At 40.3% G+C, this 24950-nt stretch overlaps 4 protein-coding genes across 4 annotated transcripts in view; all 4 read left to right on the top strand.

Annotated features, from left to right (window-relative positions):
- The first annotated feature begins 3387 nt into the window (after positions 1-3387).
- Positions 3388-6007, top strand: LOC141567249 (protocadherin alpha-6-like). Its single transcript, XM_074313298.1, is given in 2 exon segments — positions 3388-4846; positions 4848-6007. Coding segments are annotated over 2 exon segments (2457 nt in total). The 5' UTR covers positions 3388-3518; the 3' UTR covers positions 5977-6007.
- Positions 6008-9420: 3413 nt separating this feature from the next.
- On the top strand, positions 9421-12199 carry LOC141567346 (protocadherin alpha-7-like). The gene is given in 2 exon segments (XM_074314092.1): positions 9421-10614; positions 10617-12199. Coding segments are annotated over 2 exon segments (2640 nt in total). The 5' UTR covers positions 9421-9557.
- Positions 12200-16059: 3860 nt separating this feature from the next.
- Positions 16060-19205, top strand: LOC141567345 (protocadherin alpha-10-like). The gene is made up of 2 exons (XM_074314091.1): positions 16060-18589; positions 19200-19205. The coding sequence occupies exons 1-2, from the start codon at positions 16205-16207 to the stop codon at positions 19203-19205; spliced, it is 2391 nt and encodes a 796-aa protein (XP_074170192.1). The 5' UTR covers positions 16060-16204.
- A 4160-nt stretch (positions 19206-23365) lies between these two features.
- LOC141567344 (protocadherin alpha-11-like) overlaps positions 23366-24950 on the top strand; it is a 5294-nt gene continuing 3709 nt past the window's right edge. The window contains exon 1 of the mRNA XM_074314090.1: positions 23366-24946. Coding sequence (XP_074170191.1) covers positions 23597-24946 — 1350 coding nt within the window. The 5' untranslated portion in view covers positions 23366-23596. The remainder of the gene's footprint in view (positions 24947-24950) is intronic.

Here is a 24950-nt window from a genome sequence, read left to right as displayed (position 1 = left end):
TTTTAATATGGAATTAATGGATTTGTGTCTTTCCATGATATATAGTGTTTTCAAAATTAAATTTTAATAAGTATTTTAATTTTCAATCTTGAGGAAATGTAGGAAGGTACTTGTAAGACATATATTTAAAGTTATTACTTATTCTCAAAGTCTCATATTATGGTACATCAAAATGTTTTTATATTATTGAGTCAGTTTGCCTTTTATTCTTCATTGAATATAAAATATTTTAGTGTTGTTTTACACCAGTTTATTTCTTCAGTAATATTTGTGCACTGAATGATTATTTTCAAGTTAGTCTAACTTGTGATGAATTTAACATGAGTAGTTAAAATTTTTAGCTTGAAAGCCTTCATTTTATTCATTTTTGAATAGGAAACACATTTACATGGTTTAAAATGTTTCCCTTCTACTTCCAATAACAAGCCACTTAGTACACCTTCTTGGTTATTTCAAACGTTACAATATCTTCGTTATCTTTCTGAAGATATTTTCTTCATCTACAAATCAACTGCCCTCTCATATTTTAATGCATAATATTTGTATTTCCTTTCCTCTTGTTTTCCTTGGTCAATATATCATAACATCATTACCTAAGATTTCTCATTGTTTTCTCCAGATCTATGGTGTCCCATTTTGCAGATATATTATGATCCCACCCTTTAATGTCAACATTTAGTGGAAAAATGATTAGGTTTTGTATAATTTGCATTTTTCAATTTTCAAATTATTATGTTGGTGAGAAAAATTGTGAACTCCTACATTTTAGAAAATCCTAACATTTTCAAATTAGAAAATTTTGGATTTATTGTTGCTTTTTGGTTTTCAGATTAAAAAAATAAGTATCATGATACAAACTCCACTCTTGAGTTTGTTGTTTACCAATACAATTGTGTGTAAGAAAGCTATACAATTGAATCTACCATAGGCAAGGGTACTCTCCATCTCAAATATTACAAAGAATTGTTTTTCTGTACTTCTTGAAAAAACAGTGGTGGGTTCAGCAGGTAATAAATATTTCACATTTCATATGATAAAATATCAATTCTCCCTTTTATTGCTTTGCCTTATTTTATTGCTTTATTTTCTTGCATTCTCATATACATTTAATTTCATAAGTACACTTATATCATACTATTCAAATATTTCTAATACCCCATTACTTTGGGAGAAGTCCTAGACATTGAGAAAGGAATTCTCACCATTGTGAAAATTATAGTTAACTGTTGTCAGATTTTAAAAATCAAGTTAATTTAGTTTTAAAATATAAATTCTTTGATTTATATTATAACTGAAATCTTTCCATGCTGGGGAAGTTGTTCATAGACTGACTAAACCTTTTTCCTCTACATATATTCTCCCTTGACCAGAATGAATTGTTTTTTGCAAATAAATGAACAAAAGTATAAGCTGTTTCTCATGAGAAGACTAATATTTTCCTTTTCCATGTTAATTTATTTTACATGAAGTATTTCAGTAACATTGTATAATTTTCTACTGGAGCCAATAAACAGAATTATTACAACTTTCCAATAAATTGGATTATATTACAAACCTTCTGGAAATTTCTAGGAACCGCAATGGAGTGATAGATTTGATACTTAACTTTAATTAACTAATTTGAAAGTTGAAAATTGAAGACTCTTCACTTAGGGCAAATTTTTTGAAAAACCTTAACCACTACCAGAAAATCTTCAACAATAAAACTGCAGGTCAATACATCTTTTTTCAAGGCTAATCTTCCCTCAAGCAAAGGAACCCGTTTGTTTTAGGGATTATTATTGGTTAGCAAAAGAACTCTTTGCTTATGAAAAAAACAAACCTGCAATGATAAGGACTACTACATCCTCATAGATCTAGGTTAATTATTTTAAGCTGGAACTTTTGGGGGAAGCTTTGTATTACAGTTGTCTGTGAGGATTTTACAAGTGTATCAGAATTTTGAAAGAAGGTGGTGTTGACATGTGTCCATTTGAAAGTCTTTTGAGTGATTCTTATTTTCCCCCTTTGAGAAAGAGTTTAATCACCTCCAGTTGATGATGTTAAGGATGAATTCATAGTGAAATTGACATTTTGGCTTTACTTTAATATGAGGGTAACATTTTTACAGGTAAAGATGGAGGTAATTTTATAAAACAGCTTGACCAAAAATTGTATTGAGGAAGAAGACAAGCAAGTGATGTATATTATCTGCAAAACATAATTCACACTGGAGAGTAGTTGAAAATAACACTCGAATTGTTGGCTTGTGATCACATATCAGGTCACATAGAAGTGATACTAATGTCTTAGAATTTCTGTGTTTAGTGAAATTCAGTGAAAACTAGCCATGAAGATAAATACGGTGGTGTGTGAAAAGACACATGGACTGTAGGCACACTTTGAATAGGACAGGTGAGGAAAAGGGGTATTAAAAATTCATATTGGTGACATGTAGAATGTTCATGCCATTAAAAGAAAATGAGAATTTCAAGGGTTTGAATTTGGGGATTATTAATGATTTCTCTTCATAATCTTAAAATTGTAATTAAATTATTTTCTAGGAATCACCAACATGTATGGGTGAAAATGACAGTTATAACCATAGAAAGAAGGGAGAAGCTATAAGTTTGGGAATACTTTCAATAAAACTTATTTGAAATGTTGGAAGTGATGAGAACACTTAAAGGAAAGCATGTAAAAGGTTGCGATTAAGAGAAAAGGATGAGGTCATTCAGGAACAGCTGAAAGATCAGAGCAACAAAGAACAATGGGTAGAAACTCCACTAGAATTTGCAATGATGGAGAGGTATGTGAAGGGAAATGTTTTGAGGGGGAGGCCTAATATAAACTGCAGGGAAATTAAATGTAAAGAATATACACTAAAATTTTTATTTTCCATTATTAAATAGAAGAAACATCTGTAGGAGTATTTGATATTCATTGAACAAGAAAGAGTGGACTTCAATAATCTATAAGGTTTTTAAATTTTGGATAAAATTTGTTAATTTAAAATTACATTCTTTCCCCAGAGCAAAATATAACAGCATGTCCTGTGACAGAAATATATGTGCATGTTTTTTCTCTACATAAAGTGTGTAGGGTAGTTTGTATTTCTAATTCCCACACCTACTTCCAATCACACTTAAATTCTTTAAACTGCTCGATAACTGTTTAAATTATTGAGAGGAAAGTTGTTTCATTATGAATAATTTGATCTCTTATCCTACCCTAATAAAAGACATCAAAAGATATTAAACTGACTCTGCAAATTACAAACATGAGTAGATTTACTATTAAAATAAGGCAAAAGAATTGTTTTTTACTTTGAAGAATTACATAGCATAGCACGGTTTTGAGAATCATTTCTTGCTTACCCTTTGAAGCCGCATGATGTCGCTGTTTACCATGAAGTTACATCTAGCTGTTATCCAAACACATTCCTCCCATTACTTACTGCATCCTTCCACGAGTGCTGAATGATGGCGGGCGCAGAAGAATTGGATTAACAGACTCGGATCATACAGTATGTCATCTTAATGCCGAGAGAAGGTATTCTTATGGAAATAAAACAAGTATTTGACATGGTTATTAACCCGGAAGGCCGACTGGGATCACGGTGTTTGCTGCTCTCGCTTCTGCTCCTTGAAGTCTGGGAGGCTGGGAGCGGCCACGTCCACTACTCGGTCCCCGAGGAAGCCAAACACGGCACCTTCGTTGGCCGCATCGTCCAGGACCTGGGGCTGGAGCTGGCGGAGCTGGTGCCGCGCCTGTTCCGGGTGGCGTCCAAAGGCCACGGGGACCTTCTGGAGGTAAATCTGCAGAATGGCATTTTGTTTGTGAATTCTCGGATCGACCGTGAGGACCTGTGCGGGCGGAGCCTGGAGTGCAGCATCCACCTGGAGGTGATCGTGGAGAGGCCGCTGCAGATTTTCCATGTGGAGGTAGAAGTGAAAGATATTAATGACAATCCACCTGTGTTCCTGGTGAAGGAACAAAGAGTGCTGATTTACGAATCAAGGCTGCCAGATTCTCTGTTTCCACTAGAGGGCGCGACGGATGAGGATGTTGGCTCAAATTCCATTTTAACCTATGAATTGAGTTCCAGTGAATACTTCGTACTAGATGTGAAAACAAACAGTGATGACAGTACACAAATTGGACTCGTGTTAAGGAAGTCTTTGGACCGAGAGGAAACTCCTGAACATAACTTAGTCTTGACGGCCATTGACGGAGGCAAACCTGAGCTCACTGGCACAGTTCAGCTGCTGGTCACTGTGCTGGACGTAAATGACAATGCTCCCAGTTTCGAACAGCCTGAATACGAAGTAAGAATATTCGAAAACTCAGACAACGGAACAATAGTTATCAGATTGAATGCTTCTGATCCCGACGAAGGAGATAATCAGAAGATTTCTTACTCTTTTAATAGACTTGTTCCACCAATGGTTATTGACCAGTTTAGCATAGATACAAATAGTGGAGAAATAACAATTCGAAAGAATCTGGATTTTGAAAAAGTGAATTCCTATAAAATCCGTATTGACGCCACGGACAGAGGCCACCCACCGATGGCAGGTCATTGTACAATTTTGGTAAAAGTGTTAGATATTAATGATAATGTCCCTCAGATTTCCTTGACTTCGTTGTCCCTTCCAGTCAAGGAGGACGCTCCACTCGGTACCGTGATTGCCTTAATCAGCGTGTCCGACCAAGATGCTGGTGTCAACGGGCAGGTGACCTGCTACCTGATGCCCCACGGCCCCTTCAGGCTGGTGTCCACCTTCAAGAATTACTATTCGCTGGTGCTGGACAGCGCCCTGGACCGCGAGAGCGTGTCGGACTATGAACTGGTGGTGACCGGGACGGGGCTCGCCTTCGCTGTCGGCCACCGCCAGCGTGTCCGTGGAGGTGGCCGACGTGAACGACAACGCGCCGGCGTTCGCGCAGCCCGAGTACACGGTGTTCGTGAAGGAGAACAACCCGCCCGGCTGCCACATCTTCACGGTGTCTGCGCGGGACGCCGACGCGCAGGAGAACGCGCTGGTGTCCTACTCGCTGGTGGAGCGGCGGGTGGGCGAGCGTGCGCTGTCGAGCTACGTGTCTGTGCACGCGGAGAGCGGCAAGGTGTACGCGCTGCAGCCGCTGGACCACGAGGAGCTGGAGCTGCTGCAGTTCCAGGTGAGCGCGCGCGACGCGGGCGTGCCGCCTCTGGGCAGCAACGTGACGCTGCAGGTGTTCGTGCTGGACGAGAACGACAACGCGCCGGCGCTGCTGCCGCCTGGGGCGGGCGGCGTGGGCGGCGCGATGAGCCAGCTGGTGTCGCGGTCGGTGGGCGCGGGCCACGTGGTGGCGAAGGTGCGCGCGGTGGACGCGGACTCGGGCTACAACGCGTGGCTGTCTTATGAGCTTCAGCCGTCAGCGGGGGGCGCGCGCAGCCCGTTCCGCGTGGGGCTGTACACGGGCGAGATCAGCACGACGCGCACCCTGGACGAGGCGGACGCGCCGCGCCAGCGCCTGCTGGTGCTTGTGAAGGACCACGGCGAGCCGGCGCTGGTGTCTACAGCCACCGTGCTGCTGTCGCTGGTGGACAGCGGCCAGGCGCCGAAGACCCCCTCGCGAATGTCGGTCGGCGTCGCGAGCGTGGACACGGCTCTAGTGGATGTGAACGTGTACCTGATCATCGCCATCTGCGCGGTGTCCAGCCTGTTGGTGCTCACGCTGCTGCTGTACACGGCGCTGCGGTGCTCGGCGCCGCCCTCCCAGGGCGTGTGCGGGCCCGGGAAGCCCACGCTGGTGTGCTCCAGCGCCGTGGGGAGCTGGTCGTACTCGCAGCAGAGGCGGCAGAGGGTGTGCTCTGGGGAGGGCCCGCCCAAGGCCGACCTCATGGCCTTCAGCCCCAGTCTACCTCCCTGTCCAGTAGTGGCGGATTTGGGCGAACATCATGATTTAAATGACGATCATTATGCCAAAGTAAGTCTCAATTTTCATAATTAACAGTTATTAATTATTTTGAAATATTATAGTTGTTTTCCAGTGTTTCTCTTTACAGTTTCCTTCTTAAATATTTGAATATTTCCACATTCTATACATCTTTTTCTTTTAATTATCTTATTGTTATTAATCTTTTTAAAAAAATATTATTTATATTAATTTCGGGTTGGTTTGTTATCTGTCTTAGTTTATAGTAGAATTAGACATTATTAACATCATTCTACACCTTAAGATTTTTTTGTCTTCAGACTCAAAATACTTGAATATATCTATTTCTTGTCTATTTTTTAATTGGCATAAATAGTATTTTTTCCAATTAATTCTGTAGAATTACAGCTTTTCATCTGAACTTCAGGAGAGTTATCTCTCATTTTGTCATTTAAAAATAATATATTGACATTTTAACACTTTTACTTATTCTTTTACCCTTTCTATTTTTCTTTTCTTCTTTTTGGCTGGTAAATTTTACTTAGCCAACACTTTCAAGTTATCCATTTTGTGTAAGGACTCTGTCCATCTTATCTTATTCTCTAGATTCCCCTTTGGACCCGGTGATTCCAAAGGCTGTAGTGTTCATTTATTGTTGGTCCTTTAAACCATTTGGGAAAAAATGACAGACATTAGTTATCAGACTGAGTACTTTTGATCTGGATGAAGGTGTGAAAGGGGAGATTTAATACTCTTAGTTACCATGTGACACCCATGTTATTGCTCAGTTTGTCAGGCATCCAAACATGGGAGAAATAGTAATTTAAGGGAATTTGGACTTTGATCAAATAAATCCACATAAAATCTGTGTTCCTGAGACACTGCAAATTTGTTTGTGTTTGAGTTTTATTTGGATTTCTTTTTATGGAGAGCTATATCTTCTAACTTAATACTTTCACTTGTTCTTTCCATATTATGATTTTAACTAGTCACTATTTCTCTACACAAAAGCAGCAGATCCTAGTGTTAAGTGTCATGAGTTTTGAAGCCATCCTTCCTTGCCTAAATTCCATCCCTACCAATTTGTTTTGTGCAGCATGGATAATTGTTTAACCTCTCAGTTGGAATTGTATAATTCCAACTTTTCTACCTGTAAAGTTGGAATGATTGACAGTAGTATCTATCACAAAGAATTGTAAGTATTTAGTAAATTGATACTTATAAGGTACCATAATAGTATTAGCTAAATAGTAAATGCTGAGTAAAATTACGTATTATTTTCTGAAGAGGTATAGTAAAATCTAAAATGTCAAAGTTGTCAGTATGGCTTCCTATTATTTTAATTTTATGTAAACATTACATGTTTTGTTATTCATAGGGAGATCATAATTACCAAATTAATCCAAGATGACTCTAACGTTTTGAATGCCGAGTACTACACTGAAAAAATAATTTAAAATTGGTTTTTTAAAGTTGAAAATTGAATTAAGACTTTGGCAATGGAAAAGATGCTTGGATTCAAAAAAGACTATGTTTAATTGGAATGGTGTAGTTTCCCGCATTTAAAAGTTGCCCAAGGTCCGACATCTGAGGACTTACTTGGGGTTTATGCTCCCCAATGTGTTCATTTTCCATTCTTGAAATGGCAAAAACCATTAACAGTATTTTCTGTTTTTTAAAAATATGTAAGCATACAATAATTTTAAAACACATACTTAAAAGTGACAAAATAGGCTATGGTTATCAATAAAGAGTGTCATTTGTATAGCTAGTTAGATATAACAACCTTAAAAACCAAATGCTGTTTTAGGAAATAGCAAAGAACCATAACCATCACTCTTGAGTAACCATTTTTAAAAGGTTCTAGGTGGGTCTCTAAGAGCATGATAATGAGCCAAGTCTCATTGAATTAACAAGACCCATTGCCTGGCTTCAAGAAGTTTGTCAAAAATTAAAGATACACATCACACATAAATATGACCATTTTAGAAGGCAGAATATTACAAGAGGTGCAAGAAATGTGAATCACTGTGATTGGAAATGAAAAGAAAGATATGCCTATTTCCTTTGTTGAAGGAGCCTTTCAAAAGTTATGATGTTTTTAGTGGTATTAAAATGGAGAAGTTTCCCCTGGGAGAGTATTGAGTGTCATAAGTATTCTTGAGAACAATGGAATTAAGTGAATGAGTACACAGAAAATACCACATGTGCCTGGAAACAGAGAATAGTTTGCTTTCGTCAAAACATGGTTTTCATAGGAAAGAGTATGAGATAAGGCAGGAAAAAACAATATGAGAAAAATATCTTGGGTAACGTTGAGTACTACCGTAAGAAAGTTTAATTCATCTCTAATGCCCATTGAAAGCTTGTATCAAAAAGTGTTAAGCAATAGGAATAAAAGGTGTTTTTCAGGAAGATGACTGTCAGGATTAAGTGAAGAATAAATGAGGTTGTGACAAGATGACACAGAAGCAATTTCAATAATCCAAGATAGCAGCAATATTTAAAACTCCTTTAGGCAGGTGTCAAACTTGGAAAGCATTTGAATGCAGATGTAATTATTTTACTTACAGTTAGGAACATGAGAGTGAAACATTTTTTTAAAAAACTTGCTCTGTTAAGTACTAGAACTAAAAAGGATAAAACACCCCAGTCTTGATTAAATACTGCTCTGAGTATGACAGATGAGTACCAACATTTATCTAATGAAATAAAGTTATATTGTAAAATAAATAATCTAAATGGTATTGGAGATTGTAAAAACCGTGATTATTCATAAAAACATGAGGCTTAGAAAGGATGGAAAGAATAAAGAGATATAAGGACCATAAACTCCTGAAAAAGAATACATAAATTCTGATGAAAAGAGACTCAGAATACTTTCTGATTCTCTGAATAGTCTCTGATGAAAAGAGACTCAGAAACTCAGAATACTTTCTTCTCACAAAATTCAGTTAATATAAATTACACCTCTACATATATCCCCAAGCCTATCATTGTGTTTTCTTAAGAAAAATAAATGAATGAATTGCTTATATTCCTTGCTTCCTAAAAACAAACAACCTTTTAAAGTTTTTCTTCCATTAGTAGATTTTTGAATCCTGGATCCCAAGAGAGACCATGAGTTTTCTTAACAGAAATCTAAGAAAATACAGTTTCCTGAATCTGAACACAGGATTTTAAAACTTAGTGTTACTAACACAATTTGCTTTATTGTCACTTAAATTTTAATCTTTATTTTAAAACTTTGTGGAAAAACATAATCAAGGCATAAGGAAACCACAATTATGGTCACACTAAACATTCAGAAGTTTCCTATGAATGCCTTCAGCAAGAATGAGAATGTTTCCTTTAACAAAAATAAAGGAAAAAATTCAGAGGTTGAAATAAAACTTTGTATCTTAATATAAAGTTGATTTTTGTACTTCGTACTTACTATTTGGGCCACATGATGTCGCTCTTTACCGCGAAATTCTCTCATCAAGACAAAACTAAGTCATCCCTTTCACATTGGAACGACTCTCCACGCTGTTACACTATCCGGAAGTTTAACAATGGAGAGCAAATCAGGATGGTAAAGAAGGGATAAGAAGATTCCTATAAATTTTGAGAGAAACCATTCTGCTTAGAGTTAAAAAAAAACACAAAAATTTGAAATGGTGGACTCCAATCGAGGTGACCAGGGGGACAGGCATCTACTGCTGCTGTTTACTATAATTCTCACAGCCTGGGAGGCTGGGAGCGGCCAGGTCCACTACTCGGTCCCGGAGGAGGCCAAACACGGCACCTTCGTGGGCCACATCGTCCAGGACCTGGGGCTGGAGCTGGCGGAGCTGGTGCCGCGCCTGTTCCGGGTGGCGTCCAAAGGTCGCGGGGACCTCCTGGAGGTAAATCTGCAGAATGGCATGTTGTTTGTGAATTCTCGGATCGACCGCGAGGAGCTGTGCGGGCGGAGCACGGTGTGTAGCATCCACCTGGAGGTGATCGTGGAGAGGCCGCTGCAGGTTTTCCATGTGGAGGTGGAAGTGAAGGACATTAACGACAATCCGCCTATGTTCCCGGGAACGCAAAAGAATCTGTTCATTGCGGAATCCAGGCCGCTTGACTCTCGGTTTCCACTAGAGGGCGCATCCGATGCAGATATCGGGGAGAATGCTTTGCTGACTTACAGACTGAGCTCCAATGAGCATTTCTCTTTGGACGTTCCGACTACCTGCGAACAGGTAAAACCTCTTGGACTTGTATTACGGAAACATTTAGATAGGGAAGAAGCTCCGGAGATTTTTTTACTGCTCATAGCCACTGACAGAGGCAAACCTGAGCTGACTGGCACCGTTCAGTTGCTCGTCACTGTGCTAGATGCCAATGACAACGCCCCTGCTTTCGATAGAACATTCTATGCGGTGAAATTACCAGAAAATGTTCCTAATGGAACGTTGGTAATTAAACTTAATGCCTCGGATTTAGATGAAGACTTGAATGGGGACATTATTTACTCATTTTCCAGTGATATTTCCCCAGGTGTAAAGTCTAAGTTCTACATAGACCCCTTAAGTGGAGAAATTCTAGCAATTGGACATATCGATTTTGAAGAAAACGATGCCTACAAAATTCAAGAGGCGATTGATAAAGGCTTCCTACCCTTGGCTGGTCACTGTACAGTTCTTGTGGAAGTTGTGGACGCTAATGACAATGCCCCACAGTTGACTGTCTCTTCCTGTCTCTAGCTATATCAGAGGATGCTCCGGGCACAGTCATAACCTTGATTAACGTGTCTGACAGAGATTCTGGAGCGAACGGACAGGTGACCTGCTCACTAACACCCCATGTTCCCTTCAAACTGGTATCCACCTTCAAGAATTACTATTCGCTGGTGCTGGACAGCGCCCTGGACCGCGAGAGCGTGTCGGACTATGAACTGGTGGTGACCGCGGGACGGGGCTCGCTCGCTGTGGCCACCGCCAGCGTGTCCGTGGAGGTGGCCGACGTGAACGACAACGCGCCGCCGTTTGCGCAGCACGAGTACACCGTGTTCGTGAAGGAGAACAACCCGCCCGGCTGCCACATCTTCACGGTGTCTGCGCGGGATGCGGACGCGCAGGAGAACGCGCTGGTGTCCTACTCGCTGGTGGAGCGGCGGGTGGGCGAGCGTGCGCTGTCGAGCTACGTGTCTGTGCACGCGGAGAGCGGCCAGGTGTACGCGCTGCAGCCGCTGGACCACGAGGAGCTGGAGCTGCTGCAGTTCCAGGTGAGCGCGCGCGACGCGGGCGTGCCGCCTCTGGGCAGCAACGTGACGCTGCAGGTGTTCGTGCTGGACGAGAACGACAACGCGCCCGCGCTGCTGCCGCCTGGGGCGGGCGGCGTGGGTGGTGCGATGAGCCAGCTGGTGTCGCGGTCCGTGGGTGCGGGACACGTGGTGGCGAAGGTGCGCGCGGTGGACGCAGACTCGGGCTACAACGCGTGGCTGTCTTACGAGCTGCAGCGGTTAGCGGGGGGCGCGCTCAGTCCGTTCCGCGTGGGGCTGTACACGGGCGAGATCAGCACGACGCGCACCCTGGATGAGGCGGACGCGCCGCGCCAGCGCCTGCTGGTGCTGGTGAAAGACCACGGCGAGCCGGCGCTGGTGTCTACCGCCACCGTGCTGCTGTCGCTGGTGGACAGCGGCCAGGCGTCGAAGACCCCCTCGCGGATGTCAGTTGGCGCTGCGAGCGTGGACACGGCTCTGGTGGATGTGAACGTGTACCTGATCATCGCCATCTGCGCTGTGTCCAGCCTGTTGGTGCTCACGCTGCTGCTGTACACGGCGCTGCGGTGCTCGGCGCCGCCTACCCAGGGCGTGTGCGGGCCCGGGAAGCCAACGCTGGTGTGCTCCAGCGCCGTGGGGAGCTGGTCGTACTCGCAGCAGAGGCGGCAGAGGGTGTGCTCTGGGGAGGGCCCGCCCAAGGCCGACCTCATGGCCTTCAGCCCCAGCCTTCCTCCCTGTCCTGGATCTATAGATGGAACGGGAGATCCACATGCTTCTTTGGAATCCTCTGGGAAGGTGGGTTGTTCCTATAGTTTATTTATTATTATACTTATTTATTTAGTCTTGAAAATATTCTTATTACCCATATGGGTATATATTAAATTATATACCCATAGGAGTTTAATTAAAATAGTTTTTATTTTAGAGATATGCCAGAATTTAAAATTGTATTACCAGAAAGTGAATCTTAAGTTTATAGCTAATTTTGTGTTTCCACTTCCAAATGAGAATCATGATAAACCATACGTTGAATGGGTATTTGTTGAGTACTGAATCAACTTATTTAAAACCTGTTATGGGAGTCATGTTGAATTACTAAAGCAATGCTTTCACTGTACCTGAGAACTATTTGGTGAAAATAAATTTAGTTGTTACACATTAAGTAAACTTCAACACCATTTTATTATTTATTCATTTCTAAAGTGTGCATACTATTTTAGTCTAATTCCACTGTTTATAAGAAACCTCATAGCAGAAATAAGTAGTAACTGTTACCTTGTCAACTCTGTAGTTTTCTACTTTTCTCTGGATGGAGATGGTCTAGAGATATGGTTGGCCAGCACTACTCAGTGTCTATAATTTCAGTGACTAACTTCCAGTATACCCCAGAATACACGTGCTTTAACTTTAGGAATCTAGTTCTGACAATAAATATTACAAATATAACTCTCATTCAAACTTGTGTAAAATATGTTTTTATATGTCTAACAATGTAGATCTTAAGAAAATGTTGATTTAGAATCTTTTTACACTTAGAAAATGTCTTGAAATTAATATTTCAGGAAATATATTGGAAAAATATATTTTGGAAAAAATACTGATATTGGAAAAAATACTTGCTGACCTGTACTTTCTTTCCTCAAGAAGACTTTTTTCTTTTCATTGAAATTTTCTGTTAGTGACATAATGCTTGGGCATTAAAGATCTGCCTACATTCTACCCGTTGAATTCTCTTGAAATTCATCCTCTGGAACTTAAAAAATTACCTCTACCAGTTTAGATGAGGATGTTAAACTTATTATTTCCTGAATTGTGATTTGGGACTTTCAAGTTGCTGGTTCTCCACACTCTTATAATTAGTTCATGCTTTTATTTTATTTTCTAATTTATATTTTATAAGCTTCCTTAGTCCTTATGTTGAGTTTTTGTGATATGATTTGTATTTCTATTCATGTGTTTTATTTTTTATTGTGTTAGGTATTTTACAAGGTCAGAGTGGCATTGAGAATAAAGCCACAATATAACCATAAAATGTAAGCAAAATTCACTTAAAATATCTCAGTAATTTTTTATTTTACCCTATAGGACACATGTTTGGTATATGCTACAAAACAATATCTTTTTTCATTTTATTTCTTTCAAAATTTGAATATTTTCTGAACTTCTGTGGTCAAACCTGTCTATGTCTGTCAGCACAACTCACCTTAAATCAATGACTAAATCCAGACATACTTTCAAATATCTCTGTCCTTGCACTTTGGTCAGATTCCATATGCCAGGTAAACTCGGGCCAAGGTATTTAGTTACGTTATATTGATGAAGGACTGCTAGAAATGTCATTTCCCCCCTAAACCCCACCTCTAATCTCTTAGAGTTAGTATTATTTAAGTACTTACTATGTCTTCTATAATTACAAATTGTATTATTTATTATTGATGTCTATATTGATATAATTGGTTATTTAGTCTTTTATATTAATCTTTATTATCTCCCAGATATGGGCTGTCATCATATGCAAATTTTCAAAAGATCAGTGAACATCTTAGTAATGAATTTATTTTTGGGGTCATCAGGAAGTATGAGCACACTGGGATTCAGGGAGGTTAGGATTGAAAAAGCTGGGAAGTTCAAAATGAAGCGGTGAAAGTATGGAAGACACTTAATTACTGTGCCTAATAGCTGTCCCTCTGTGCTTCAGTAGGTAACAGTCTTCAATTCAAGCCAGAATAATGAAACAAATAATGAAGCCCCTCTATGAGTATGCCAGTCTCTAAATTGTAGTTTCTAAATAAGGCTAGCTATCTAAGTTATAAGCCAATCTCAGACACATTTGCAAGTAAAACAGGCATTATAAATAAGTATACAAGACTACAGCATTAATAGAGCATATCTCAGGCAAATTGGGGTCAGCCTGTTCTTAGATCTGATAATGCCAACTGCATTAGCAATACCTCAAGTCCTGGTTCCCTGACTCCATCTCAGAATTTCTAAAATAAGTGGGACTGGCAAATTTACATATTTACAACACTCCAGGTGATTCTTATCCAACTGAAGTTTTAGTTCCAATAGCCCTATGGAGATGCTTGGCAAAGCAAATGCCTACTATACGACGGGATGTAGTTTAGCTACATCCTATTTTTTATTCAGTATTGGAGATTTACATGGGGACAGTATTCATCCCTATTTTTTATTCAGTATTGGAGATTTACATGGGGACATTTATGTTATTACCTGGTATAAAATGCACATTAACAGGAATGAAGTTTCATTTATATCATTATCTTGTGTTGAGATGATAAATCATTGATAAACTTATTTTAAGATTCCAGATAGTAGCTCAAAATGAACATTGGTATTGTGGGTAGATAGACAGCTCGTTACATTTTAGTTTATGCTTATTAGAAAAGTAACCGTTAAAATCAACATTTGAATGGACTTTGACCCCAATCATTCTAAAGGAGTAGAGATGTATAAAAACAAAATTTAGTAGCACACATAAGTTAATGAACCCAGTGACCCTCATTTCTGTAAATTTTCTTCTTCATAAATGTTGCTCTAGTTTCAGCTCAAATAACAACTAAAAGAGTTCAAAAATTTCCATCTCTTAAAACTAGCTCTTTTATAAATCACAATATCATTAAAGTAAAGAAATTAACCTTTGGATAAGACCAAAGGTCCTATTAAGTTTTCCTGTTTTGGAAAAAGAGAAATTTCATGTTATTCAGTAGTATACATATATTCATGGCAAGTTTCAGTTATTGAATATTTTATTCCATGTTTTGAGAGCAAGAGAAAATATTTTTATGGGAGGTGGTGATGAAAAACTTTATTGACACTGATAAAACTATTAGATGATTCCAAAACTGCATTGGTATATTTGAAAAGCTTAAATATAACAAAGATGAAGGCAGTTGTTTCTGAAAGTGGAAATCGTGCGTTTTTGAATTAATTTATTTAGAATCATAATTAAGGTTTTTTTTTGCCCATGTAAGATGTATATAAAAAAGTAAACTTCTCCCTGTATAACTGATTTTTCAATAAAAGCACCTTTCTGTTTTCTTGAAGACAGGAACCACCACTGAGCCTAAGCAGTAGCAGTAATGAAGGCATTGTAAAGTGACAATATTCTATTGGTAGTAATTTTGCTAAAGGAACCAATTTTGGTCTTGAGCATTGTGAAAATGAATGTGGCTTCATTGAGTCTTGAGAATAATTGCCATTTATGAAGCATTCACTTTCCTTAAGATGCTATCCTAAGCACTTGATTCACACAACCACCATATTATTATTATTATTATTATTATTATTATTATATGAAAGTTATGAAAGTGGAAACTGAGACTGAGAGAGGTTAAATTATATCCCCTAAGTCACACAACTTGTAAGTTGGAGAATAGGAATATGAATGGAGAAATTTCTGATGTTTAAGCTAGAGATCTCTTTTAGAAGTTGCAAACACCTCACAGAGAATTGATGCTTGAGATTTGTGTCTAAATAATGTTTATTTAATCTCAAAATAATGACAAAGAGGAGTTAATTAATTGTGAGAACTTGAAGATACCTAAATTTGTTACCAATGAAATACAAGTACACTCAGTATTATATAAATATTAAGGGTATTTTCAAATTTAGCTAATTAAATGATAACATCGTTAGGGGAAGAATTACTCCTCTGAGATTCTGCATTCACTAGGGATCTGCTTTAGGGATCAACTGTGATTGTTATTATTTACAAAAGAGACACGATGTGAGGCTTTGAGAGTCCATAGAGATACAAACACATAAAAATAGAATTAAAAGATACGAATAAAAGGAAAGTTGTTAAACTCATGGAATTGTACTTACACATTTAAGCCACGGGATGTCGCGGTCTTCCACAAAATAGCTTTTAGAACAAAGGCATAATCCTGGGTTTCTCAAGGAGTAGAAAGGAGCTACATTCTGAGATCTCAGGCATTTCGATAAAACTGGATGTAAGAAATCGAATAGGAAAATTCGGAGCGTGTGTGTCTTCTAGACCGCTGATTCATAGATTTGTAAAACAGGAGAAAGGTATGTATGATGTTGGTCTACAGACCCAGCGGCCTGAAAGCTGGGCACCTGCTGCTTTCTCTTCTGCTCCTCCTAACCTGGGAGACCGGGACCTGCCAGGTCCACTACTCGGTCCCCGAGGAGGCCAAACACGGCACCTTCGTGGGCCGCATCGCCCAGGACCTGGGGCTGGAGTTGGCGGAGCTGGTACCGCGCCTGTTCCGGGTGGCGTCCAAAGGCCGCGGGGACCTTCTGGAGGTAAATCTGCAGAATGGCATTTTGTTTGTGAATTCTCGGATCGACCGCGAGGAGCTGTGCGGGCGGAGCGCGGACTGTAGCATCCACCTGGAGGTGATCGTGGAGAGGCCGCTGCAGGTTTTCCACGTGGAGGTGGAGGTGAAGGACATTAACGACAATCCGCCGGTGTTCTCTGTCTCAGAACAAAAGCTCTCAATACCCGAATCTCGACTGCTTGATTCTAGATTTCCGCTAGAAGGCGCATCGGATGTGGATGTTGGAGAGAATGCAGTGCTTACTTACAGACTCACTCCAAATGAGTTTTTCATTCTTGATATTACAAACAAAAAAGACAAAGGCAAATTCCCAGTGCTTGTTCTACGAAAACTGCTGGATCGTGAAGAAACTCCTCAATTTCAGTTGTTATTAACGGCAACTGATGGAGGGAAACCCGAACTTACCGGATCTGTTTCTCTGCTGATCTTGGTGTTGGATGCCAATGATAATGCCCCTGTATTTGACCGACCCATTTATGAAGTTAAGATGTATGAAAATTCAGCGAACCAAACGTTAGTAATATGGCTAAATGCTTCTGATGCAGATGAAGAGATAAACAAAGAAATGATATATTCATTTAGCTCTTTGGTTTTACCTAGCATAAGAAGGAAATTTCAGATAAATGAAAGGACGGGAGAAATAAGAATAAATGATGCTATTGACTTTGAGGATAGTAGCACTTACGAAATTCATGTAGATGTTACAGATAAAGGAAACCCACCTATGGTTGGTCACTGCACTGTCCTAGTGGAAATCATGGATGAAAATGATAATTCACCGGAGGTGGTTGTCACTTCGCTGTCTCTCCCTGTGCGTGAGGATGCTCAGGTGGGCACTGTCATCGCCTTGGTCAGCGTGTCCGACCGTGACTCTGGCGCGAACGGACAGGTGACCTGCTCACTAACACCTCATGTCCCATTCAAGCTCGTGTCCACCTTCAAGAATTACTATTCGCTGGTGCTGGACAGCGCCCTGGACCGCGAGAGCGTGTCGGACTACGCTGTAGTAGTGACCGCGCGGGACGGGGGTTCGCCTTCGCTGTCGGCCACCGCCAGCCTGTCCGTGGAGGTGGCCGACGTGAACGACAACGCGCCGGCGTTCGCGCAGCCCGAGTACACGGTGTTCGTGAAGGAGAACAACCCGCCCGGCTGCCACATCTTCACGGTGTCTGCGCGGGATGCGGACGCGCAGGAGAACGCGCTGGTGTCCTACTCGCTGGTGGAGCGGCGGGTGGGCGAGCGTGCGCTGTCGAGCTACGTGTCTGTGCACGCGGAGAGCGGCAAGGTGTACGCGCTGCAGCCGCTGGACCACGAGGAGCTGGAGCTGCTGCAGTTCCAGGTGAGCGCGCGCGACGCGGGCGTGCCGCCTCTGGGCAGCAACGTGACGCTGCAGGTGTTCGTGCTGGACGAGAACGACAACGCGCCGGCGCTGCTGCCGCCTGGGGCGGGCGGCGTGGGCGGCGCGATGAGCCAGCCGGTGTCGCGGTCGATGGGCGCGGGCCACGTGGTGGCGAAGGTGCGCGCGGTGGACGCGGACTCGGGCTACAACGCGTGGCTGTCTTATGAGCTGCAGCCGGCGGCGGGGAGCACGCTCAGCCTGTTCCGCGTGGGGCTGTACACGGGCGAGATCAGCACGACACGCGCCCTGGACGAGGCGGACGCGCCGCTTCAGCCCCTGTTGGTGCTGGTGAAGGACCACGGCGAGCCGGCGCTGGTGTCTACCGCCACCGTGCTGCTGTCGCTGGTGGACAGCGGCCAGGCGCCGAAGACCCCCTTGCGGATGTCGTCGGGGGCCACGGGCCCAGAGGTGGCGCTGGTGGATGTGAACGTGTACCTGATCATCGCCATCTGCGCGGTGTCCAGCCTGTTGGTGCTCACGCTGCTGCTGTACACGGCGCTGCGGTGCTCGGCGCCGCCCACCCAGGGCGTGTGCGGGCCCGGGAAGCCCACGCTGGTGTGCTCCAGCGCCGTGGGGAGCTGGTCGTACTCGCAGCAGAGGCGGCAAAGGGTATGCTCTGGGGAGGGCCCGCCCAAGGCCGACCTCATGGCCTTCAGTCCTAGTGTTCCTCCTTGCTCGAGTTGTGGAGATAATGGAAAACAACAGGAGATTTGCGAGAATGTAAGTACAGTACTCTGGGATGTATTGCATGCCTTTAATGTCAATCGCATAGTAATTCACCAACATATTGGTTTTTGCCTTTTTTTTTTTTTTTTTTTTGCGATAGCTTATTTTAAAGCATACTGGAAGCACACTATTACTTTTCACACAGTCTTTATGAATACACCAGGAATATTATTTAGTTGGTAGAAATAATAATTGTAGTAATAGCAGTAATGAAATAGATGGCTAAAGCCTCCTGTAGATGTGGACGGTTAAGTGAGACCGGAAGGAGGCAAGGATCACTGATGAGAAATGGAGGGTGTGGGCAGGGCTTAATTCTTCTACTTCTCAATTTTTACCGCAAGTTCATTCTTCTTATTCATTTTCTTACTCTAAGTGGTATCCTCCATTTATTATATTTACATATTCAAAGTTATAATAATGCATAACTTCATAATTTAGTTAATTTGAGTTCAAACATGTTTAAATTCTTAATTTCCTATAATCTGTAAATTTACCTGTTACTAATGGGCATGGGCGGTTGAGGTGGCCTCATTTTATAAATCACTTTGTTTATAATCGGTGGCATGTCTTTGAAATAGCGGGTGAAGTTTTACCCTATTTTTAGGGATAGCTTCACTGTCTTTTGTCTTTAATTCTCATAATTTCAAGCTCATTTTCTTCATAGTCTTCATCTACTTCAGATAGACTTTTTTCCTTTATTCCCCAATATAAAGGAAAGTTTTGCTAATTGCCTGTTGAACCCATTGCTGCTCTCCAGATTAATTTGTTGAACTCTATTTTATTTGGAAGATTTATTTGAGCATTGATCATACTTATATTTCTTTCATTCACCGCACCTGTCATGAGGCTGTATGGAAATGATTTAGGGCAGGAAAATTCATACTTTTTTTGTGCTTTGAGTTTAAGAGAGTCTTCCCATGTATGAGGAAGTGTGATAACTGCTGCCAGTGTTCACCGAGTTGCTTGGACTTCAAAATAACATTTCTTCAAATAACTTAAGCATAACAACCACAGAGCTTCCACTTGACACTTCCACTTAGCATTAGCATTTGACAATGGTGTTGTTTATTGCATTTCAGAATTTAACCTTGTATACTTTAGATACATTTGATGCAAACAATTTTTTTGTCACAAAGTTATATTTGTGTGAATTGTTTAAAAAGGTCACAGAGAACTTGTATTTAGGGCTGTAAGGGTGTGACTCAAGTAACATGGAAGTTAATTTTTTTCTTTTTGGCTCCAGTATAAAATTAAAGACCACCTTAATTGGATTGTGTGGAGAAATAAATTATATATGATAATTTACATGTGGGAGGAGAACCATGTTATAATAGATAGGGGGAAGTTAATAGGAATGCTGAGAAGGCATTAGCAGTTATTTTCTTTAAGAATGATTTCCATGAAGATGAACATTAGGAAATCTTCAGTAAAGGAAAAGCCATACCCTAGTTATTGTACTGGAATTCTCTTCATCCTTAGCTATGGAATAACAAGAACAAACATTGGTCACTAACTGTAATAAACCACCATGATACGAGCTATTTCTATTTGTTAGACATGGTGTTAGAGGGCTTAAAATACATAATTTCATTTAATTCTTATAACAACTTGTAAATTACATGTGACTATTCAAATTTTAAAGATGAGATAAGAGACAGTACGATGTCTGTCTTGTCCACTGCCATCCAGCTAGCACATAATAGAGATGATATTCAAATGCATATCGTTTAGATTCCAGACCCATTCTTTTTATTCACTGTAGAGCTTTCTATAGTAAATCTTTTCTCTGATCAGGCATAGTTCTGGCTAGGAAAACCAAGTACAAGCTGTATATAGGTGAATCCTCCTTTCTGATTTGCTTGGAATAAAAACCTTCATGATTATCTTCATTATTAATTTTGTACAATGCCATAACTGAGATAGGAATTAAGATTTTTGTGGCTAAGTGATTTTTTTCATGAAGAGTTCATGATCATCATTATCATTTGTGTTAATGCCACATTGGGATAGATATTTGTATTATTCAGTTGGTAAATATTTAAGAGTTGTCTTATAAGGACTGTGGATCAGTTGTTTGAAAGTGATATAAATAAGAATCATTTAATATATGAGAAAATTTAGAAGACTGGGGTTTGTAATGTTCTTGCAGAACACCAAAGTCAAATGACACATACAAAAATGACCCTGTCCTTTTAATACTGTGAATAAGGATAATGTTTTGGACAAACATAAGTGGTAATATGATTATTTCTGGGATCCTGAACATCAACAAAGGATTCAATATGTGTTTGCAAAATTGCATACTTCAATACAGCTTTAATAGTATATTTTTCCCATGAAAATTTTTGCATGTGTTTAGGTCTTTTAAGATTCAGTCTTCTTCAGTCTTATTGTTGTCTGAGAGATGTGTGCCAACTGAACAAATGATCTGTGATCAAATAACTGTGTACTTGAATAAGTCATGATAGAGCAGGGTGAACATCACTGAGTATATCCTATAATTTTGTTAATGCAGTGTTGAATAATACTTCTAATCTACTGATTTTGGAGAACCTCCTGGGTTTCCAAGAATGATTTCAAGATTTATTTCTCTGTTTTATGTTTTCAATAAGTAATAGTACCAGACCTATTATGGAATATTCGTGGATGATGAGGACTAGTAGAACATTAAACCATGCACTATAATACATGACTAGCAGGACATACAGTTGGAACTTAAGAATAACCAAATTGGTTTAGTAAAGATCAGGCACAAAGTTGCTCAGTCTTTTTAATTGAGTTTACAAAATCAATGTTAACAATGATATTGATGTGACTTCTTGGCATTCGCGTATTGCCAGCTCTCAGGCCCATCACCAAAGATGAGTTCAAAAATAGCATAATGTCTTCTAAAGGGGCTAGCTGAGATCGTGACATCTGAAACATCACAGCCAAAATGCAAAAGATGAGTCATTGGTTCATACAATGTATAAAACTCTTTTAAGATTTGGTGTTTGTCCAGTGTCACTCCATTTACTCACAAAATAACCACATTACTGGAAAATAATTCTTAAATTAACATCTGATTTTAATTCAGACATGTAATATGATCATCTCTCTTGGGTAAACTCTCATGTCCATCTCTCTATCTACCTTTGAAAACTCCACATTGCATGTCACACCTCAATCCTAATTTCCATAATGAAGTGGTTGGAGGTCTGTTGCTTCCCTTTTCTCCAAAATAAATATGACAGGCTTCAAATATGTTAAATCTACTGTTATCTAGTGTAATGTTATATTTTGATTAGAGGCCCATATGACTGATTGTTTTATGTGTAACAGAATTCAGTGTCATAAAAGGTGATGAGTCTGCTTTACAAGTTTTTAAAGAAAGAATCTTGCATTTACTTTAAGAGTTCTAGAAGAACAATAATATCAGTAAAAGAATAAGTTTGAAAAAAGTGGACAAGATATGAAATTAGCAATAGAATATATACATATAAGTATGTGTATATTCAAGATAAAGAAAATATTAACATAAATATACTAGTATTTTTTGCGTATGTCATTACAGTATTTTATATTGGAGATGAACCATCAAAACTATACAACAAAATACTCAAGCTAGAGTGCTATTTATTCTGAGTCACTTTCTGCTCCAGTATTTCCAGTGCATTCTCTTCCCCCTCCCCCTTAAATCCCAAGGCTATATGAAAATACAAAGGACATGCAACCAAATTACAACTTCAGGCAATAAAAACTCAACAATTTCCACTTTCTACTTAGTATTTTATGAGATTGAACTTCCACAAACACTAAGATCATTTGCCATTTGATTATTTGATTATTTTCTATGTGTTTTTTAGTGCATTATTAGGCAGAGGAGATATAATTAGAAATCATTTCCCTTGTTTTGGATAAATTGTGATCTTAAACCCAAAAATTCTTTCAAAAAGAAACAGTTCAGCTAGTCTCACAGATATATCTTGACTAGATAAACAAAAAGCAGTGTTTGTGACTTGGAAATACCAATATGGTACAGACATTTTCATGGTGATTTTTATTTATTTCATAGTGATAATAAATTCATTTTATAATTTAAAGATAACTTCTTTCATATCATTGACCCCATTACAGAAAGTATCATTTTAATACCTCATGCTATACTTTTAGCAATGCAACTTACATGAGAATATGAAATTTACATAAAGTACAAATTTCCTCTACATCAGTGGATTTTTCCCTTGTGGTTTCTATGTTCTAAACTACTAAATTCAAAAATATATTTTTGTTTTTCTTATTGTTTTTCAATGGATATAAAGTTGTTTGCAACAAGAACACAACTAAATGTAAATAACAATAAGGAATCAGAACTAAGGGAAATAGGAGTAGAAGGAGAGCACAAACAGATAAGAACACAATATGCAGGACTTTAAAACTAAATAGTTATTAAGACTTCAAATTTATCTTTGAGTTTCCTAGCAGCCAAAGTAACAAGAGAGACTAGAATAAAACAATTCAAATTTGGTAATATTTTATCTGAGGAACAATATCTTTAATATATGTATGTAGATAAGAGAAAAATTGTATAACTAAATTGAACATAGGAACAAAAATTTAAATTTGATGCTAGTCAAGAATAAAATGACATTTCCCAAGTACCATCAGTTCTAATATGGCTTAAAATCTGAATATTCCATAAATAAGCACTTTTGAAATAATATCTTGGGGTTAAATAGCATGAAACACGGGAAATTATTTTTTTCTCTTTAAAATTCTATGGTATTGGATGTAGTGTACAGTACTCACAATTTCAGGCACAAGGTGTCGCTCTTTGCTCGGTGGAAATAGTTTATTCAAGGGTTGGTCTGAACATCCAGGAAATCACCACAGAACGATTCCATCATGCCGGACGCTACTGTTAACGGATCCTTTGAAACTTATAAAATATTCAGCGAGATTTTAAACCCGAAACAGGAGTCTGTGGTACAGTAAGTGTAAAGACCCTTATTTTGCAAGTCAATGACGTATGCGATGTTCCGGTCTCTAAAAAGAGGATTGAGCACTAAGCGACTGCTGCTGTCGCTTCTGCTCTTAGCATTCTGGGAAGCTGGGAGCGGCCAGGTCCACTACTCGGTCCCCGAGGAGGTCAAACACGGCACCTTCGTGGGCCGCATTGCCCAGGACCTGGGGCTAGAGCTGGCGGAGCTGGTACCGCGCCTGTTCCGGGTGTCATCCAAAGGCCACGGGGACCTTCTGGAGGTAAATCTGCAGAATGGCATTTTGTTTGTGAATTCTCGGATCGACCGCGAGGAGCTGTGCGGGCGGAGCGCGGAGTGTAGCATCCACCTGGAGGTGATCGTGGAGAGACCGCTGCAGGTTTTCCATGTGGAGGTGGAAATAAAGGATATTAATGACAATCCACCGGTGTTCTCTCTCAGAGAACAAAAGCTGCTGATTTCTGAATCTAAGCAACCTGACTCACATTTTCCTCTAGAGGGCGCTTCTGATGCGGATATAGGAGAGAATGCTCTATTGACCTACAGACTAAGTAAGAATGAGTATTTTTCTTTAGAATTACCAGCAAATAGTAAGCCGACTAACAGACTGTCACTTGCATTAAAGAAGCCTCTGGATAGAGAGAAAACTCCGGAAGTTAGTTTGCTACTGACAGCTGTAGACAGGGGGAAACCGGAGCTCACCGGCACGGTTCAGCTTTTCATCCGCGTCTTGGATATTAACGACAATGATCCAGAATTTGAGCAATCAGAATACAAGGTGAGATTAATGGAAAATGCAGCTAAAGAAACTTTTGTGATAAAGTTAAACGCTACAGATCGCGATGAAGGAGTCAATGGGGAGGTAACATACTCCTTGATGTCGATTAAGCCCAATGGAAAATCCTTATTTACGATAGATGAAAATAATGGAGAGGTGAGAGTCAATGGAATTTTAGATTATGAAGAAAACAAGTTTTATGAAATTGAAGTACGGGCCACAGATAAGGGAAATCCCCTGATGGCAGGTCATTGTACAGTCTGGGTAGAAATCTTAGATGCCAATGATAACGCTCCTGAGATCACGGTGACTTCCCTGTCTCTCACAGTAAGAGAAGACACTCAGACTAGCACGGTCATTGCGTTGATTAGTGTATCCGACCGCGACTCCGGTGCCAATGGACAGGTGACCTGTTCTCTAACGCCCAGTGTTCCCTTCAAGATCACGTCCACATTCAAGAACTATTATTCGCTGGTGCTGGACAGCGCCCTGGACCGCGAGAGCGTGTCCGTCTATGAATTGGTGGTGACCGCGCGGGACGGGGGCTCGCCTTCGCTGTCGGCCACCGCCAGCGTGTCCGTGGAGGTGGCCGACGTGA

This window comes from Rhinolophus sinicus, linkage group LG10, assembly GCF_036562045.2.
Source record: "Rhinolophus sinicus isolate RSC01 linkage group LG10, ASM3656204v1, whole genome shotgun sequence".
In the NCBI taxonomy this organism is placed as follows: Eukaryota; Metazoa; Chordata; class Mammalia; order Chiroptera; family Rhinolophidae; genus Rhinolophus; species Rhinolophus sinicus.
Note: the sequence above shows the minus strand (reverse complement) of the source record. Positions and strands in the feature narration are given on the sequence as shown.